We start from the raw sequence: 19,244 nt of genomic DNA, 5'->3' as shown, positions 1-19,244 counted from the left end.
AGAAATTTTTCTACATGGAAGATATTTAGGAGATATTCACATGAATTCTGATGGGAAGTGGGAGTTGGTCCTTTGGCACCAGGAGTGAGACATTTTCATGCTTTAATGGTTTGTATCCTAGTTTTTTTGATAGAAGCTTAAATCCACCTTGCCTCCACTCTTTACCTTAGGGCTGTCTTCTGCCTGTCATCCCCTCCCATTATTACCAGGATGCTCTAAATGACCTGCTCCCTTGTCACTCACTCGCCTTCCACACCTTTCCACCTTTGCTCTAACACTCAGAACTGCTTTTTTCATAAAAAAGCAAGCTCCTCTATACCCTCAGTTGGTTCTCATAGTGTTCTTTCACTTCCTTACTTCATTTATATCCCCTCCAACCTCAGGGTCTGGAAGACAAATTTGTTCTTTTTGCTGCCTTTTCCAACACCATTATTCCTTCCTCCTTTATGATTTGTTATGTTATTTATTTGCTATTATGTGTTTTAATTTGTTATGTCTGCTCACTTGGAGTGCACCAGTGACTTTTACCTGAACCAGCCTTTCTTAGTCCCTGCTTTTATAATCTACTGAACAGCCTCATGGCCGTTTATACTTACTCACCAAAGGCTTTGGCAGCTGGCTTACAATTTTCTTCTCTACCCTGAGCTCCATCATTATTATAATTTATTGTGCCACTTTATGAGTAGTCTCTCCAACACCCTGGCTTTGACCACTTCATTTCCAGTGACTTTCACCTTTCAGCTATTCTCTGTAATTGCCCTCATTCAAAATCACTAATTCACACATCCCATTTTGACTTCAGCCATCTTTTATGGGGCCCTCATATCATGACCTTTTCTTGAACTACAGACTCCTTAAATTTCTCCCAGGGCATTAGCACACTTCTCTTGTAATTTCATTTTTTTTTCTTAGTTTAGATTTATAATTTAAGTATTTGTATTTTGCCAGTTCCTCCAGCTACTTTGATTCTCTGCTTCCTCCCCTCGCACCTGTTGGGTAAAACATTAACCTTGAATGAACTTGTTAATGCTTTCTCTGTGCCTGTTCCAGAATGATTAAACAATGCTAGAGAAAGTCACACAGTAGGACAGATTGATTCCACTATAGATTCGTTATCAAAGATAGTAACTGACCTTCAGTACTACCCAGCATTCCTCCTAATATTTTTCTCTTCAACTCATACCACTTTGTGCAACAGGTATTGAAAACCTTATAATATTAGCTATGGCTCATGATTTAACTTAGATTTCATTGTCTTGTGCAGTTCTATGAATTTCTTTTTGAAATTTTTATACTAGTACCACATTACAACCTAAAATTTTCCCCTTTGATTACATTTAAATACATAATTCAGTGGTGTTCATTGCATTCACAGTGGTTGTTACTATTACCCCTATCCATTACCAAAACTTTTCCATCATCAGAATAGAAACTCAATACTTTTAAGCCTTAAATCTCTATTCTCTACCATGACCTTGCCCCTGGTAACCTTTATTCTCCATTCTGACTCTCTGAGTTTGCTTATTTTAATTATTCTGTTTCAGTGACATCATGCAATATTTGTTCTTTTGTGCCTGGCTTATTTCACTCAACCTGACATCTTCAGAGTTCATCCATGTTGTCATATGTATTAGGACTTCCTTCCTTTTAGGACTGAATAATATTCCATTTTGTGTATATACCACATTTTGTTTACCCATTCGTTGGTTGCTTCCATCTTCTGACAATTATGCATAATGGCATTTTGAACCTCCGTGTGCAAATTTCTGTTTGAATCTATGCTTTCAGTTCGTTTTAGTGTACACCTGGAAGTGGGATTGCTAGGTCATATACTTTCTGAGGAACTGCCAAATTGTCTTCCATTTTATATTCCCTCCAATAATGAATGAGTGTTCTGTATCTCCACATCCTAACACTTGTGATTTTCTGTTTTTTTTTGTTTTTTTTTTTAATAGTAGCCATTCTAATAAGTGTGAAGTGGTATCATTCTGGTTTTTACTTGCATTTCCCTGATGGCTAATGAGGTTGAACATTTATTTTTCATGTGCTTTTTGGCCATTTGTATATCTTCTTTGGAGATGTCTGTTCAAGTCTTTTGCACATTTTTAAATTGGGTTGTGTCTTTTTGTTGTTGAGTTGAAGGATTTCTTTATGTAATCTGGATATTAAATCCTTATTGGGTATGTGGCTTCCAAATATTTTCTCCCATTTTGCAGATTGCCATTTTACTCTGTTGTGAAGGTCCTTTGAGGCATAAAAGTTTTAAATTTTGATTGCGGGCCCATTTATCTACCTTGCCTTTTGTTGCTTGTGCTTTGGGTATAAAGTCTCAGAACTTATTGTCTAACACACAGTCCTGAAGATGCTAGCCTACAGTTTCTTCAGAGTTTTATGGTTCTGACTTATATGTAGGTCTTTGATCTATTTTTATTTTATTTTTGTATATGGGCTGAGGTAGGGTTCCACCTTCAGTTTTGAGCAAAAGGAGGTAGAGTTTTCCCAGCACCATCTTGTTGACACTGTTTTTACCAAACTGAGTGGTCTTTTCCCCCTTGCAGAAGTCACTTTGTCATAAATGAGGGTTGATTTCTGAGCTCTTGATTCCATTAGTTTGTATGTTTCTCCTTGGGCCAGTACCATGCTGTTTTGATTGTTGTGGGTTTGTAATAAGTTTTAAGATTAGGAAGTTTGAGTTCTCCAGTGGTGGTGTTCGTTTTCAAGATAGCTTTGGCTATTTGGGGCTTACCCTTTCTTATAAATCTGATGATTGGCTTTTCCATTTCTGTGAAGAAGGTTGTTAGAATTTTGATTGGAATTGCATTGACTTTGTGAATTGCTTTGTATAGAGTTGAAAACTTAACAACATTTGGTCTTCCAGTCTGTGAACATGAAATGTCCTTCCATTTATGTCTTCTTTGATTTCTCATAGCAGTGTTTTGTACTTTTCTGTGTACAGTTCATTTACATCATTGGTTAAATTCATTCCGAGATTTTTATTCTTTTAGTTGCCATTGTAAATGGGTTATTTTTCTTGATTTCCTCTTCAAGTTGTTCTTTACTAGTATGTAAAAACAATACTGATTTTTGCATGTTGATCTTGTACCGTGCCACTTTGCTGAATTTTCTTATTAGCTCTACTAACTTTGTGGTGGATTTTTCAAGATTTTTTGTATATAAGATCATGTCGTCTGCAAATAGGAAAAGTTTTACTATTTCCTTTCCAATTTGGATTACTTTTATTTCTTTTCCTTGCCTCATTGCTCTAGCTAGAACTTCCAGTACAATGTTGAGTAACAGTGGTGACTAGTGGGCATCCTTGTCTTATTCCTAATCTTAGAGGGAAATTTTTCATTCTTTCACAATTGAGTATGATGTTAGCTGTGGGTTTTTCATGTATGTCCTTTATGTGTTGAGGTATCATCTTTCTTTTCCTAATTTTCTAAGTGTTTTTATCAAGAAGTCATGCTGGATTTTGTCAAATGTCTTTACTGTATCAATTGATATGATCATGTGGGTTTTCTCCTTTGTTCTATTTATGTGGTGTATTACATTAACTGATTTCTTTTGTTGAACCACCCTTGCGTATCTGGGATAAATCTCACTCACTCATGTCATATAATTGTCTTATTGTGCTGTTGGATTCAGTTTGCACATATTTTGTTGAGTATCTTTGCATCAATATTCATAAGAAATATTGTCCTGTAATTTTCTTTTCTTGTAGTATCTTTATCTGGCTTTAGTATGAGATGTCATTGGACTTGTAGAATGAATTACGGAGTCTTCCCCGTTTTTTGGAAGAGTTTGAATTGAATTGCTGTCAGTTCTTAAAATGTTTGGTAAAATCCACTGTGAGGCCATATGGTCCTGGGTTTTTCTTTGTTGGGATGTTTTTGATAACTGATTCAGTCTTTTTTGCTAGTTATCTTTGTTGAGATCTTCTGTTTCTTCTTGAGTCAGTGTGTTGCTCGGGATTTATCCATTTCATCTAGGTTATCTAATTTGTCGGCATACTGTTCAATTTTTCATAGTATCCTCTTACAGTCTTTTTTATTTCAGTGGGATTGGGAGTAATGTCCGCCTTTTCATTTCTGATTTTATTTATTGTATCCTCTTTTTTGTTTCATTAGTCTTGCTAAAGGCTTGTCAATTTTATTGATCTTTTCAAGGGACCAACTTTTTTTTTTTAATTCCAGTTTTTATTCTCTATTTAATTTACCTCTGCTCTAATCTTGGTTCCTTCCTTCTGTTCTCTTTAGTTTGCTCTTTTGTATTTTTTCCAGTTTTGAGGTTGGGTCTTTGATTTGAAATCTTTCTTCCTTTTTTTTTTTTTAATTTCTTTTTAATTGTAAGCATTTAAAACTATAAATTTCCTTCTCAGCACTTCCTTTGTTACATCCCAAACATTTTGTCCTCAAGATATTTCCCAATTTTCCTTTTAATTTTCTCTTTAACCATTGATTAAGAGTTCGTTTTTTAATTTCTACATGTTTGTGAAGTTTCCAGTTCTCCCTCCATTATTGATTTCTAGCTTAATTCCATTGTGTTCAGAAAAGATAGATTGTATGATTTCAGTATTTTTTAATTCATTGAGACTTCTTTTATGACCTAAGATATGTCTGTCCTGAAAAACGATCCATATGCACCCAAGAAAAATGTGTATTCTATTGTTGTGTAATGTATCTATATATGTCTTTTGGTTATGTTTGCTTTATAGTATCGTTCAAGTCTTGTATTTCTGGATGTTCTATCTATTACTGAAAGTAGTATATTAATGTCTCCTGCTATTAATGCAGAACCATCTGTTTGTTCCTTCACATCTTTCAGTATTTGCTTCCTATGTTTTGGGGCTCTATTGTTGAGTGCATATTAATTTTGTCTTGTTGACAAAATTTTGTCTATGTCAGTATATAATGATAGTTTTTGTCCCTCTGTTATTTTTGAGGAAAGTTTTATTTTGTCTTATATTAGTATATCTACGCCAGCTCTCTTTGCTACTTGCATGACATATATTTTTTTCCATCATTTCATCTTCAGCCGAATTATGTCTTTGAATTTAAGGTGAGTTTCTTCTAGACAGCATAAAGTTGGATCATGCTTTTTCTAATCCATTCTGCCCATCTCTGTCTTTTGACTTGAAAGTTTAATCTATTTACATTTAAAGTCACTTATGATGCAAGGCTTTATTCTGCCATTTTGCTATTTAGTTTTTATAAGTCTCATTCCTATTTTGTCCCTCAGTTCTTCCTTCAATGCCTACTTTCATATTTATTTTTTGTATTGTACCATATTAATTTCCTTTTCATTTCTATCTGGACATATTTTTCATACATTTTCCTGTTAAAATTTAACATCCTAAATATATAAATTCATATTTAAATTGATACTGACTTGACTTCATTAGCATTTATGTGGACTATTTCTACATCCCTCTGTACCACTATCTTGTTTAGTACTTGTTACAAATTGTATCTTTGCTCATTGTATGTCCAAAACAGACTTATCATTACTTTTCATGCATTTGCATTTCAGCACCTTTAGGAAGTAAGGAGTTGAGTTACATACCAAAAAATACAATGCATTAGTACTTGTATTTATAATTACCCAAACGGTTACCTTTCCCAGAAGTCAATATTATTTGTTTATGCTACTTTGAACCACTGTCTAGGGTCCTTTCTTTTCAGTCTGAGAAACTCCATTTTGTATTGCTTCTAGGGCAGGTCTAGTGGTGATGAATTTCCTCAGCTTTTGTTTATCTGAAAATGTCTTAATCTCTCCCTCATATTTGAAATAAAGTTTTCGCAGATATAAAATTCTTGGTTGGTTATTGTTTTATTTCCACCAAATACTTCAGCCTGCTTCCTTCTTGCCTCCATAGTTTCTGATGATAAATCAGCATTTAATCTAATTGGGGCTTCCTTTTTCATAATACATTCCTTTTCTTTTGTAGCTTTCATTGTCCTTTGCATTTGACAGTTTGATTAGTATATGACAAAGTACATTTTTCTTCAGGTTTGTCCTGTTTGGTGACCTCCAGGCTTCTTGTATATGCCTCTTCATGTCATTATTCTGTCATTAATTCTATGCATATTCCTTCTGCCCCTTCTGTCCTTCCTCTCCTTTTGGCATTCCAGAATGTGTATACTGGTATGTTTGATGGTGTCCCAGACGTCTGTTTTCACTTTTCTAATTCTGCTACTAAGCCTCACTCATTTCAGTTGTCTTTCTTCTTCTTCTTAATTTTTTTTTTTTTGTTTTTTTGCCATCCCCGACTTGCTGTTGAAATCTTCCTGGAAATTTTTCATTTCACTTATTGTGGTCTTCAACCCCAGTCGTTTTGTTCGTTCCTTTAAAAAAAAAATTTCTTTATTGAGATTCTCATTCATTGTTTTCCCGATATCCTTTAACTCTTTCTCTGTATTTTTTTTTCCTTTATCTCCTTTAGCATATTGAAGGTCATTAAAAAAAAGTCTTAGTCCAGTATGTCCATATCCTTGTTTTCTTCATTGGTATCTTTATCCTCTTCCTTTGGATGGACCATCATTTCTTGTTTGTTTGTCTTATCTTTTGTTGCATACTGTACATTTTATTATTTAAAAATGTTACCTCTGGGATTTATTCCCTGAGTTGTCTCTTTCTTGAGCTTGAAACTAGCTGATGTTATGGACAGGAATTTTCTTAAGTGTCAGCTCTCCTGTCAGGAAGGTCTGTCAGAGGTGAATGCCAAGGACAGGGTTCTCCCTGTCTTTTCTGGGCCTGGGTCTTATCCTGGGTTTGTGCTTGGTAGGGGCTTAGGAGTCCCCTGTTTATAGAAGTTCTTAGAAGAGAGACCTTCTCCCTCTCCTGGGTATTCCACCACAGATAAGTCATTCTTGGGCTGTCTGCCTCAATTGTTTCTTATCCTGCTTTCCTGGTATCAAGCTGCTTTTGCCTGGAGGTCAAATTCTGGGGTGGGGGGCAAAGGACGTAGCACTTGGGGGAAGAGTTTCCTAAGTCAGTCTTTTTTAGCTGGAACACAGCCAGGGATCCATCAAGGGAGTGCCTGCTGACTCCTACCTGCCCTGGAGTGCAAGGGTGAGGGAGGAGGGGTCAGGAGCCTCTTCTAATGCCCTCTGAAGCTGCACTTTTTTGACCTGCCCAGCAAATGTAGCTCTTCAATTTTTTTTTGCAGCTCTGTGGAATCATATGTCTTTAACTCTTCACCGTTGCCTTTGTCCGGGTCAGGGTGGAACAAAAACCATCCTCAGAGCCAGATCCCTGTGATTCAAAATCGCTAATCAAAAGCTATGATTAGCGATTGATAGGGCTGTGCCCACCCTAGATTTTGGGAAGTACATTTTTATGTCCCTTTCTGGTACCAGCACGCTACACCAGGTACCAGACCCCCTGCTGCCTACTGCAAGAGGTGAGGTTGGGTGATGGTAACTGCTGTGTAGAAAGAGTAAGTTACTGGTATTTACCATAATTTACCTATCTCTTCCTCTCGCTCTTCCCTGGATGCTGTACAGTGTTCTACTGATTTAACAATTCCTGCCTGTTTGGTAGTTGTCCTAGTGGAGGGACTGATTTTTGAAGCTTTCTAGTCTGCCATCTTCTCATAATCCTTTCCTCAGACATTTTTTATTTTCCTCATCCACCTTCGGTCTTAGAGATAACTGGCTCCCATGTAGTGGTGAAAATGGAAACCATCTATTTGGAACTCTGGTTTTCTAGCTCCTAAATCTACAATTCTCCTTTCTGTTGCAGTAGAAGAAACTTTCTACCCCTCTCTACCAGCTTAGAAACTAAAATGCTGATGATCTGACTCTTCCTAACGTGTTTAATCTTCCTGTCTGTATTTTATCCTTTCCGTCATCTAGAGCTCACCCTCCCACCCCTGCTTCTGCTCCCATTCTACCAGATTCTTCCTATCCCGGCCGAACTTTTCAAAAGTCATTGTGCCAACTCCCAATCCTTTATCTATAATCCTTGGGGGCAATTGATTTTGAATTTGGAATTTTGCGGGTTTAGAATGGTATTAACATGCGTATACCTTCTGTGGTATAATTGACCCAGTCTAGGCCAGCATCCGCAATCAAACACGTTGCTGTGTCTACATCAACTTGTACAGATTTTTATGTTTTTTTTCAGAGCTTTTGCTTTTTGAAATTGTGGATAAGAGAAAGTGGACACGTACTTCTCTTCTGTTTTCTTGCCTTCCTTTTATTTTGGTGTTTATTTTCCTAACTTCTTTCAAAAAGCACTAGCTGACCCCACCAATGACCTTTATCTAAAATGATTATGGCACCAGAGAATGTTTTCATTCCTTATCTCGCTTGACTTCTCTGCAACCTCAGACCCTAGTGATACTTAGTTCTTTGAAACATCCTCTTCCCTTAACTTCCTTGGTACCACCTTCTCCTGACTCTCTTCCTTCAGTTCAGACTCATCTTCCTCTACCTGGTGATTTAATGTTGGAATTCTTTCAAAGCTTTGACATAGGATCTCTTTCCTTGCTCTGTATTCTCTTGACAGTCTTATTTATGTCTGTGGCTTCAAAGACCAATTATATGTTAATGAATCATAAATATATGCACCAGTGTTGACTTCACCTTTGAGTTCCAGATCAATATGTTCAATTGTCTGCTTCACATTTCCTTCTGGAAAGCTCAAAGGATCCAAGTTCCTAATATGTCCCTGTCTCCTGATCCTCCCATCCCCAAACTGTTTGTTACAGTATTGTCACTTTACTTTATTCTCTCTTCTCTCTTCCTCCCCTCTCCCCACATGCTTTAATTATTTTAGCAACTTCCATTTGCTATTGTATAGATACTAGAATCTTCTGCTTGGCTTCAAGTCCTGCATTGTCTGGCTATTGCCTACCTCCAGCTCGACCTCATTCCCCACGCTTCCTCCCTGTCCTTTCACTCATTCTGAGGCACCTTGCTTCCTCCTGCTACAGGGCCATTAAACAGGCTGTTCTATTTGGAGTGCTCTTCCCTCCTCTCTGTGGTAGCTGATTTTTATGCATCTGAGCGCAGGTCTTGCTTTCCTAGGGAAACTCACTGATTAATTCATGTACCTCTGCTTTCAAATCTAATGACACCATATATGAATTTTTTGCAACACTAAATGGTTTTAATTTAACATTTATGATAATTTAACTGATTTTTTCCCACTAGAATGTAAGCTCTTTGAGGGCAAGGATTATTTCTGCTATAGTGCCTGATATATGTAGTAGGCATGCAGCAAATATTTGAAAGAAGTCATACGTTAATTTATCTTTTCTAATATTTTTAGTAATTTCTGTGTATTCACCAGTATGTAGTTCATGAAGTTCCTGTAGGGTTTTATGTGGACCCGGTCCTACTTATACTCTTACTGAAAAGTATAAAGATACATTCTAAAGAATTCCATATATGTTTTTTTTTTCCACATGGGCAGACACTGGGATCGAACCCGAGTCTCCGGCATGACACGTCAGAATTCTGCCACTAAGCTACTGTTACCTAGCCCTCCATGTATGTTTTAAAGGATCAAATGCAGAGAAGTCTTACATTGATCAAGCTTGTTTACTCCTCCTCCAAGTTCTTAATTCATTTTTTCTTATTGAATTCTTCCACCATATTGTTTTTAAACAATAAATATCTTTCTAAATCTAGGATTATGTGCAAGTAAAACTCAGTAAGCAGGGTTTCAGCACACTTCAGCAGATTCTCAACTTTCTCATCAGTTTATAGATATCACAGGATTAAAAATACTTTGGCCATCTGCTTACTGACCACATAATTTTAGTATTGTGAAAGGGTGTGGTTGGAGATGGAGGTATGAGCCCGAGGTGCCTTGTCAGAACAAGGCTCAGTGCAGAAACCACCTTGTGACCTCTTAATAGTGAAACTTAACAGTCAGTTCAAAGTAAGAAGAGATTTGGTAGGAGTTAAAGCATAGGAGAGTCCTGACAGTAGGGGATTTCCCAGAATAGGGTGATAGAAAATTTCTTTCAGCATTTTAATATTTCACTAAAAGTTTTATTGAGAAAATGTTTTTATAAATATGTGAATTCTGTGAAATTTGAGTATATATTTATATAATAAATATAATATATAATATAAATCTATTTCAGGAATTATCGGTAATTAATTAGCCTTTTATATTTTGTTCCATAATTAGGAAAATCAATAAATTCCCAGTCATCTCGAAGTGAATCTGAAATTGTGCCTAAAGTCGCTAAAATGACTGTGTCTGGAAAGAAACAAACTATGGGATTTGAAGTACCTGGGTAAGATTTCAAGACTCTAATTTTTTGTTTCTTTTTAAAAAACCGATATTGTGTACTCTTAACCTATAATGGAAGAGAATCTATTTCAATTTTATATAAAATATCACTAGCATTGGAGAATCACATCTTCAGTGTGATGTAGTACAAAGATAAGGGGATGGGAAATCTGAGAAATGAGGTTTGATTATAGCTTTAGCTATGTATCACTATCAATTTCCATACTTGGATTAAATGATAAATAGTTACTTTAAAATAAAAACAAACATGATTTTATGAAATCTAGCACTGTAAGATAGAGAATTCTTGCCACAAGGTGGCGTTAGTAAACAAGGTTTGGCAATTAACTGTGGTTAGAAGTTACCGTTGGTTATTAATATTTTTTAATAACTAAAATGTTATCTTTAAACTCCTTTAGATTTTCATATTAAATAAAATAGACCTGTGTAACAAAGATATAACATATAAAAGGAAATATAGCTAGAATTTCAAATATCTAGTGAAAATTGGTAGTAAGACACAGTTTTTCCTTATCAGTCTCTAGAACTCTTCCAGGAATTTTTATGGACAAAGGAAGTGAGTTGCTTGAGATTTAAGGGCACAGTTGAAAATATTAACTTTTAATCTTTTTAAAAGTTTTTCAGATTTTTCAGTCCTTCCCTGAAGTGTTACTTGCAAAGTGTTTGGATTTTGTCTGCTAGTAAAGTAACAGAGGAGCACATCAAATTTATGCATGGAGGTTTTTTTTTTAACTGCAAGAAATGTAAACTCGGCTTATTTCCTCCGCTATAACACTCTTCTAATGTAAATTAATTGAAGTACCACAAGTCTTTGTTGGAAAGAACCTTAATGATCACCTAGTTTTAATATTTGAATTTTACAGAAGCAAGACTTAAATCCACTAGATTTCAAATTCAGTGAGGGAAAGGACTCTGCAGCTAGAATATAGAAGAAGGTCAGTTTACATTAGTTGGATGATATTATTAATGAGAAAGTTTGTTTTTATCTTGGCTAACTATTCCATTAAAATAATTTTGAATCCTGATTCACACAAAGTTTGTGTGACAAAGCTTAATGCATGTCTCTCTTTCTGTTAGGATTGGGTTTTTCATAATTGTACCCATCATCTTTATGTCCAGGGCCATTTAATCCTATTCTGGGATTATTTCCATTGAAAGAGGGAAAATAAATAGAATACAGGATTCCTGATTATAAGGATTTTGTCATTAGAATACAAAAGATTTCAGAAGTAGTAAAAGCATCACACAAATGAGAGTAATGTGCCGTAAGACCTCACAAGGACAGGAACCATTTATTTTCATCATTGCATTCCTGGGGAAAAGTGGTCACTTAAATATTTATTGAGCAAAATACTTGGGAGAATTGCATTTTATTTTAAAAACAAACTTGTAAATAGTTTAAAAGTAAAGGAAAAGCTTGTGAATCAGTATTTTGACACAGCCCTATGGGAGATGTCATCAGAAGTGAAAGGTCAATAGCAACAGATTGAGATGCTTAGAAATGCATAATAGTGTTCCAGGTAACCAAGATGTATTTGTATCACATGTTTTTATATAATTTTTTGAAACTTATAATAGGAATAATATTTTGATGGTTGTTCTGGCCTGGTCTCAAGAATGCTCAGAAAAAGTAACACTTTTCAGTCAAGATTTAAGCATTGTAATTTTCTATATAGTGTGAATTCCCATGGTGTCCTATAAAAAAGGATAAAGCATTGTTTAGAAGGGGCTGAAACAGGTGTTTTTTTTCTTCACTGAGTTAAAAATAATACCTTTCTAGAAAATGCATGTAAGTAAACATGATTAGAACATGCATAGAGAAAAAATACTTTGCATTTCATCTCTTAATTCTAAATTGTAGCTTCAGGGTATCATTTAAATAAGTCAAGAAAAAAGCCTATACCTTTAGTTTTATGCAGAAACAGTTCCATTTCTGGAAAAGTGGTTTAAAATAAATAAGAGTCCAGTCTGCTTGTATCATTAGATAAGGTTATAAAATTAGTTCCTGAAAAAATAATCAACTCATTTTTTCATTTATAACAGTCAGTAACTTATACCCCTGGACCCAGAATAGCTATTTTTGGTTCTCATCTTAGAGATTTTTACAAATCTTAAACCATTGACTTTTGTTTCCTAGTATCAAGATTGTTTCCTAATTGTGTACTTCTCTAGCAGGCTTTTCTTATTACTGTGGCCACTTCCTTCTAGCACTGTATAATTTTAGTGAATTAATTTGCAGTTTACTTGGGATTAACTTGAAAGGAAATGTTATAACAAAGAGCGAGCAAGCCTTTTATGTTAATTGGATCATGAACGAAATGGTGAAGTTAGATTTCTGTCTGGTAAAGCTCTTGGTAACCTGAGTACCCCTCTGAAGCTGCCAGGCCCTTGCCCACTCTAACAACTGTAGCAATTCCACTTTGAAGAATCTGTGACTAGAAATGAAAAACTTTGCAGCATAGAAATTGCGAGTTCTCCCAGGACAGATCAGTACCAGATCTTGTATCATATCCTTTGATTGTAATTTGTAGTTTTGTTCTAGTTTGCTAGCTGCCAGAATGCCAATTTACCAGAAACAGAATGGCTTTTAAAAAGGGGAATTTCAGAAGTTGTTGGCTTACAAGGCCAAGAAAATGTCCCAATTAAAACAAGTCTATAGAAATGTCCAATCAAAGGCATCCAGGGAAAGATACCTTGGTTCAAGAAGGCCAATGAAGTTCAGGGTTTCTATCTCAAATGGAAGGGCACATGGCGAACACAATCAGAGTTTCTCTCTCATCTGGAAAGGCACATGGTGAATGCAGTCAGGGTTTCTCTCTCATCTGGAAAGGTACATGGCGAACACAGCTTCATCTGCTAGCTTCCTCTCCTGGCTTCCTGTTTCATGAAGCTCTCTGGGAGGCATTTTCCTTCCTCATCACCAAAGGTCGCTGGCTGGTGGACTCTGCTTCTCATGGCTGCATTGTTCTGCTCTCTCAGAATCTCTTTCATTCTCCAAAATGTTTCCTCTTTTATAGGATTCCAGTAAACTAATCAAGACCCACCTAAATGGGTGGAGACATCCTTCCACTTAATCCAGCTTAACAACCACTCTTGATTCATCACATCTCAGGGGGGGTGATCTAATTACAGTTTCAAACATGCAATGTTGAATAGGGATTAGAAGAAACGGCTGTCTTCACAAAATGGGATTAGGATTAAAACATAGCTTTTCTAGGGTACATAACCTCATTTCAAACCAACACAAGTTTCTTTTACTCTTCAAGTACAGATTTATCATGTTTTGATTTTACCACTAGCTGTAGTCCTTCAAATAAATGCTTGAAAGTGCTAGTCTACCTGTTGGAATCCTTTAAAATAATGGAAACAATTTATACATACTTAATTTTTTTTCTAGTTGTTTGAAATGAAGCTAATCTATCTAAGCAATTTTAAGAACTGAATACCTACATTTATTAGTGGGGGTTTACAAAAAGGAAATAAAATGGAAATGGATATAAAGTTTTAAAAGAAGCGCTATACGCATATAACTAGTGTACCTCTTTCCTGGGAGGCATAGGATGAAGTGCCGATGTTGAGTATATAAGAATACCCAGAGGAGGAATACTGTTCTTTGTGAAAATTGGCAGAAAGAAAACAGATTTTCTATTCTCACACATTTCCACTATGCTTCAGTCTTAAGTGCAGCTTAAATGCTAACTCCACACCGAGTTGGATATAATTGACCTCATTCTTAATAATGTGTAATTTGACCTACTCTTCCTCCTGATCCCACCTCTCCGTACTGTTGAGGGGAATGTAGGCATAGCATAGCCTCCTGGAGTAGGTGGTGTTCTGTGAAGGTATCGATGTGAGGAGCACTGGCACTCATTCCTACAGAGAATCCTCAAAGATAAAAGTTTCCTTTTGGAGTCATCTTTTTTGTCAGGGAGAAAATACATTAAGCCAATGATCTTGTCTCTAGTTTACACATCTGAGTCCCTTGCTAGATTGTAAGCTTTGGGGAGTGGGAGATAACTCTCATTTTTATACATTCTTTTCTTCTCAGTTATTAATATATGTAGTTATTAGTATATGTATATATGTGGTACTTTTAGTAAATCAGGGTTTGTTGAATTAATGAAATAAAACTCCTTTTCCAAAAGTATTAAGATGATGTAAACATTTGGAGATATCTCCCTTAAGAACAGTGTTTGGGCAAAAAAGAGTTAAAGATCTTAAGTCTGTTCTGTTGGATAAATGAGTTAGGAGGAATACTAAATTTTAGTATTTTATCTCTAGCAACACATTTGGTGCCAATTTTCACAAAATATCTCCTTTATGTCATCTGGCTATGATAGGATTATGTGGCCAAGGCCATAGGCTTACACTCTGACTTTCAGTTATTGTATAGGGTATTTTCTTATCTTCATTTTTGGTAGACTGTTTTCCTCCTAGAAACTTCCAAGCTTGAATTTATGTGGTTTGGGTCTAGCTACTTATCATTTCCACCTTAACAGACTCTAGCTGCTTATCAGAGATGAATTTATAAGGGAATATGAAGAGACAAGTTCTCTGCCCTTCCTAAGTTATAGGACTTCAGTTGAGTTGTTTGAAACACTTTTTTTCTGCTTTCTACAGAGGAACTGCTGAAGAAAATAGTCACAGTTTCCACACACCTCACAAAGGACCTATTAGTGAAGACACCAGCATTGCTTCTTCTGATGTTCTTGAAACCATTTCTAAATCAGCTCTTCCATCCCACACTGTTCCAGCCTCAGAAGAGCAGAGTTCAGCGCCAACTCCAGTGAAAAAGTCCAGCAAGCTGAGGCAGCAGATAGACGTGAAGGCAGAGCTGGAGAAGCGGCAGGGGGGGAAGCAGCTCCTCAACTTAGTGGTCATCGGTAACACCCTTTGTTCCTCGTGGCTGCCAGTCTGCTCTGCTCAGGCAGTCCAGAAACTGTGCTCCATACGGGGTTTCTGTGGGGATGTGGTAGACATAAAGCCAGGAGACATTGCATCACAATGCTTTCTAGTCACCCCTTCCAAATCACCCCAGGGGAAATAATGCCAGGTTACCAAGGAGGGGGCCATTTGACTTGGTTGTGGCATTTTGGTTTTTGTGAACATTTTGAAAATGGCACATCTTGTTGACAATTTTAACTTCCAAACATCAGGGAAACTTTTTCCCTCTATAAAAAAATACGCTTTTTTCCCCCCCTCTATTTAGGTGTTTCAACTGTCATTTGATAAAATTGTTTTTTATTACTCTGAACATTGATATGAACTGTTGAATTAAACCTGCCTTGATGTCAGCAGCATCTGAAAAAATGTACCTAGTATTAATTCTTAATCAATTTTCCTTAGGTCATGTCGATGCTGGAAAAAGTACTCTGATGGGTCATATGCTTTATCTTCTGGGTAATGTAAACAAGAGAACTATGCACAAGTACGAACAGGAGTCTAAAAAGGCTGGCAAAGCTTCATTCGCGTATGCTTGGGTCTTGGATGAGACTGGCGAAGAAAGGGAAAGGTAGACACTGTATTTCACAATTTTCAGTTTTAAATGACATGTTATCTTTTAAAATAATACATAATATGAGTTTAGTATACCTGAAACATACCTACCTTGAAATACTGTAGAAACTGAATAGTTTTAGAAAAAAGCTTTCAATTATCAGGGAAATGTTTTTATTGCATTTTTCATTATAATATTCTACAAGCTTTTTTTAAAACTTTTCAGATTTCTGTGAGAATAGTTTAAAAGAATATTTATCAAAACAACAACAACAGGAAAAAGTACTTAAAAACTCTAAGCTAATTATTTTTTCAGCAAAGTTTTATTTATCATTTCCCTAAATATATATCAGATGGTCTTGTTATGAACTAAAATGATTGGGACTCCTAATTTTATATCAGGTTATAAAGAAAAGGCAATTTTTTTTAGTAAACTCTCTTGCCTGCAATCAAAACGACCAGAAAAATCGAAATTGCCGTATTTATTTTTGTGCTTTCTGTACTATGTTTTTCTGAGACTAAATCAACAGATGAGTGATTAAACCTATACTCTTCCATGCGGATTTAATTCAGTCAGATGCTTCTTTGTCTGTGACTGTTCCATGTCAATTTTGGAGGGATTCTAGCAAAAGAATAACTACCTTTAGCCAGGGAGTAGTATTTCTTTTGAAGTCTTTTTAGAATGGGGTGTGTGTGTATACGTATGTGTGTATATGTATATATATATATATGGTGTTAGAGCTGAAGGAATCACTGACACCTTTGTTAGAAAAGGAGATACCTTAGTGTTTGAGTGAATTTGCAGATATATCAACTGTGTCAAAATTAATGACCTTAAAAGTCCTGTGAAGTCCTATGAAAATTCTTCTAAGTCAACACCGATGATATACTGTGTTCCCTGATGTCTTCGTTCTGAATACAATTAGAGAATAAAATGTTTATTTTCTTATAGTTTTAGATAGTTTACGTTATAGAAGATAATTATCAGTAAAGCAGTTCACAATATTCTTCAGCTCTTCTGATATTGGGAATGTATATCATAGCTGCTTTTTTTCTTGTAGGTGTCTTCCTTTTTTTTCATTTTGTTTAGTGTCACAAATTTGTTTCCAACCTAGTAAGGCAAATAAGTTGGGCAGTTGCCAACTTTTTAGAAAATTAAGTTTGGAAGACAGGGGCATTGTATATGATATCAGTATTAGAACCAAGAACAATTTCTACCTGTCAACATAACAAGCAGTTTATTGTATGTATGCATGTGTGCATGTATGTATGTGTGTGTGTGTGTGTGTGTATATATATTTATTTATTTACTTGCATCATATATTGTAAGTGGGTAATAATATTGAGAAAGGTTGGAATGACTTAAGTTTGAATTTACTTAAAATTTTAGTTGAGCCAGCAAGTGAGTTAACAATCTTTTAATTCCTAAACCTATCAGTCAGTTTGATTGTCTTAGGTAATACATAGGCAGCTGCTTTTGCTGTGGCTAGTTCTCTGCTATTCAGTGTCATTGGAATTTTCTAATAATCCTTCATTCCATTGAAAGCAGAAGCTTCCAAATACATTATGGGAATTTTAAACTCACCATGCTCCTTAATAACATTTCAAAAATATAATTTCTGTTGCTTATCCCACAGGATTAAGTATTTGTAAATCCTCTATTTTATCCATGTGTTGAGGAACAGAAATTATTAAAATAAGTAACACTTTCATTAGGGTTATAAATCCAGAGGAGTGCTGGATCCAGAGAGTCTGGGGAGGTACTCACATAAGCCTTGGTTTATCACTCTTGTGAAGGCACCCATGGGCCTTCTATTATTTGAGGGTTATTAAAGATAATTAAGCGTCACTTTGGAAAATTTAAATGGCCTGTGGTTTCAGGATTACTTGAATGGCTTGGCTAAGACCCACAGTTACATTACTTCTGGGGTGAACATATAATTTATCATTATAATTGGGGTTCTTTGATAGTAAAAGGGAAGGTAACTAACCATTGCGTAGGACCATTTTGGCCAAGCCAGGACAAATGATGAATCAGTTTATTGCCCATCTAATTTCCCCTCTAAGTTCCTATCTCCAGAATGGCTCAGGGCTTTCTTATCTTCCGAGTCGAGGCATTGCCTTGTTCTCCAAGAAGGGTGAGATGGTGTACAAAGCAAAACTGCTGCTCATTTCTCCCAATTCTTTTTCACATTGGGCGTGTGATTTTGATCAAAATGCTTTGATATTTCCTGCTTTTTAAATGTGTAGTTTTCTTACCAACCTTGCAAATGAAATTTTATAAATGTATTTCTATACTTGAAGAAACATAACAGAATTGAGGAAAACTGCCTTCATTTTATCCTTTCTCACATGCTATATTTATTCCCCCTGTTCCCCAAGGGCTCCCTGCATAAATTTTCCTTTGTTTACAGTTGACACTGTTTCTCTTAAAAAAGAGAAATAGGAAAATAGTGATTATCTTTTTTATTGTACTTGTTTTCCCAGTCTTTTTTTTTTTTCCGCATGGGCAGGCCCTAGGAATTGAACCCGGGTCTCCGGCATGGCAGGCGAGAACTCTGCCTGCTGAGCCACTGTGGCCCAACCCCAATTTTATTTTAAAGTCATTTGGATGTAATCCTATTACAGCAGAAATTTCAGCTCCAATTGTTAGTTTAATTATTCCAAATAATAGTCTATATAATAAAAGTCTTACCATTAAGACTTTATATTGTATTTTAGCTTATTATTAAATAGTTTAATCATTTATATTGATGGCATGGAGTATTGTAACCACTTTGTGTTTTGTTTAAGGGGAGTAACAATGGATGTTGGCATGACAAAGTTTGAGACCAAAACCAAGGTTATTACGTTAATGGATGCTCCAGGACATAAGGATTTCATCCCAAATATGATTACAGGAGCAGCCCAGGTACCAGATAGTTCCTTAACTGTAGTGTGCTAACTGTATGTGAAATTTCCTTATGCTGAGTTTATCATTTTGGGATTTAAATGTTTAAAATACAAAGTTTGAAATGGAAGAGGAAAATCCTGTTTTCCATGATCTTTTTATCTGTACTTTATAAAATCTTTTCTAATTTATTACAAGGAAGCAGCTATATCAATGCTATGGATTTCTTTGTAGTAAAAATAATGATAAAATACTTAATGATATTCAGCTTTATATTTTATTTACTGATGGCTAATATGTTTATTTGAAGATCTGCTTTTTTGCTATAGTTTTAAAGACATAGTTTATGTAGAAATAATGAAGTTTGTGTTTTGTGTTCCTCCCCTGACCAAAAATCAGTTATAATTCATAAACTTAAATAAGTTTTAATGAGGATACTGAAAAAAAATCGAAAGTTCGTAACTGTAATCAAAACAATAAAAATAGCTCTGTGAATGGTACATTGACTTCTTTTATAATGAATAATAGTTGGAAAAAACTGAAAGTTAAAAATTTGCCTCTATCACTTGGCAAAAGTACAACTTCA

General features: G+C 35.5%; 1 protein-coding gene across 3 annotated transcripts in view; it reads left to right on the top strand.

Moving 5' to 3' along the window:
• The window catches only part of HBS1L (HBS1 like translational GTPase), a 90,106-nt gene that overhangs the window by 40,902 nt on the left and 29,960 nt on the right, over positions 1–19,244 (top strand). For 2 of the 3 annotated variants that reach the window (XM_077144067.1, XM_077144069.1), the window contains 4 exons: positions 10,147–10,255; positions 14,893–15,155; positions 15,619–15,784; positions 18,562–18,679. In XM_077144067.1, coding sequence (XP_077000182.1) covers positions 10,147–10,255; positions 14,893–15,155; positions 15,619–15,784; positions 18,562–18,679 — 656 coding nt within the window. Of the gene's footprint in view, positions 1–9,416; positions 9,498–10,146; positions 10,256–14,892; positions 15,156–15,618; positions 15,785–18,561; positions 18,680–19,244 lie in introns of those variants that run through there. The other variant, XM_077144070.1, reaches the window with a different exon arrangement.

Source organism: Tamandua tetradactyla, chromosome 25 (genome assembly GCF_023851605.1).
Source record: "Tamandua tetradactyla isolate mTamTet1 chromosome 25, mTamTet1.pri, whole genome shotgun sequence".
NCBI classification, from domain to species: domain Eukaryota; kingdom Metazoa; phylum Chordata; class Mammalia; order Pilosa; family Myrmecophagidae; genus Tamandua; species Tamandua tetradactyla.
Note: the sequence above shows the minus strand (reverse complement) of the source record. Positions and strands in the feature narration are given on the sequence as shown.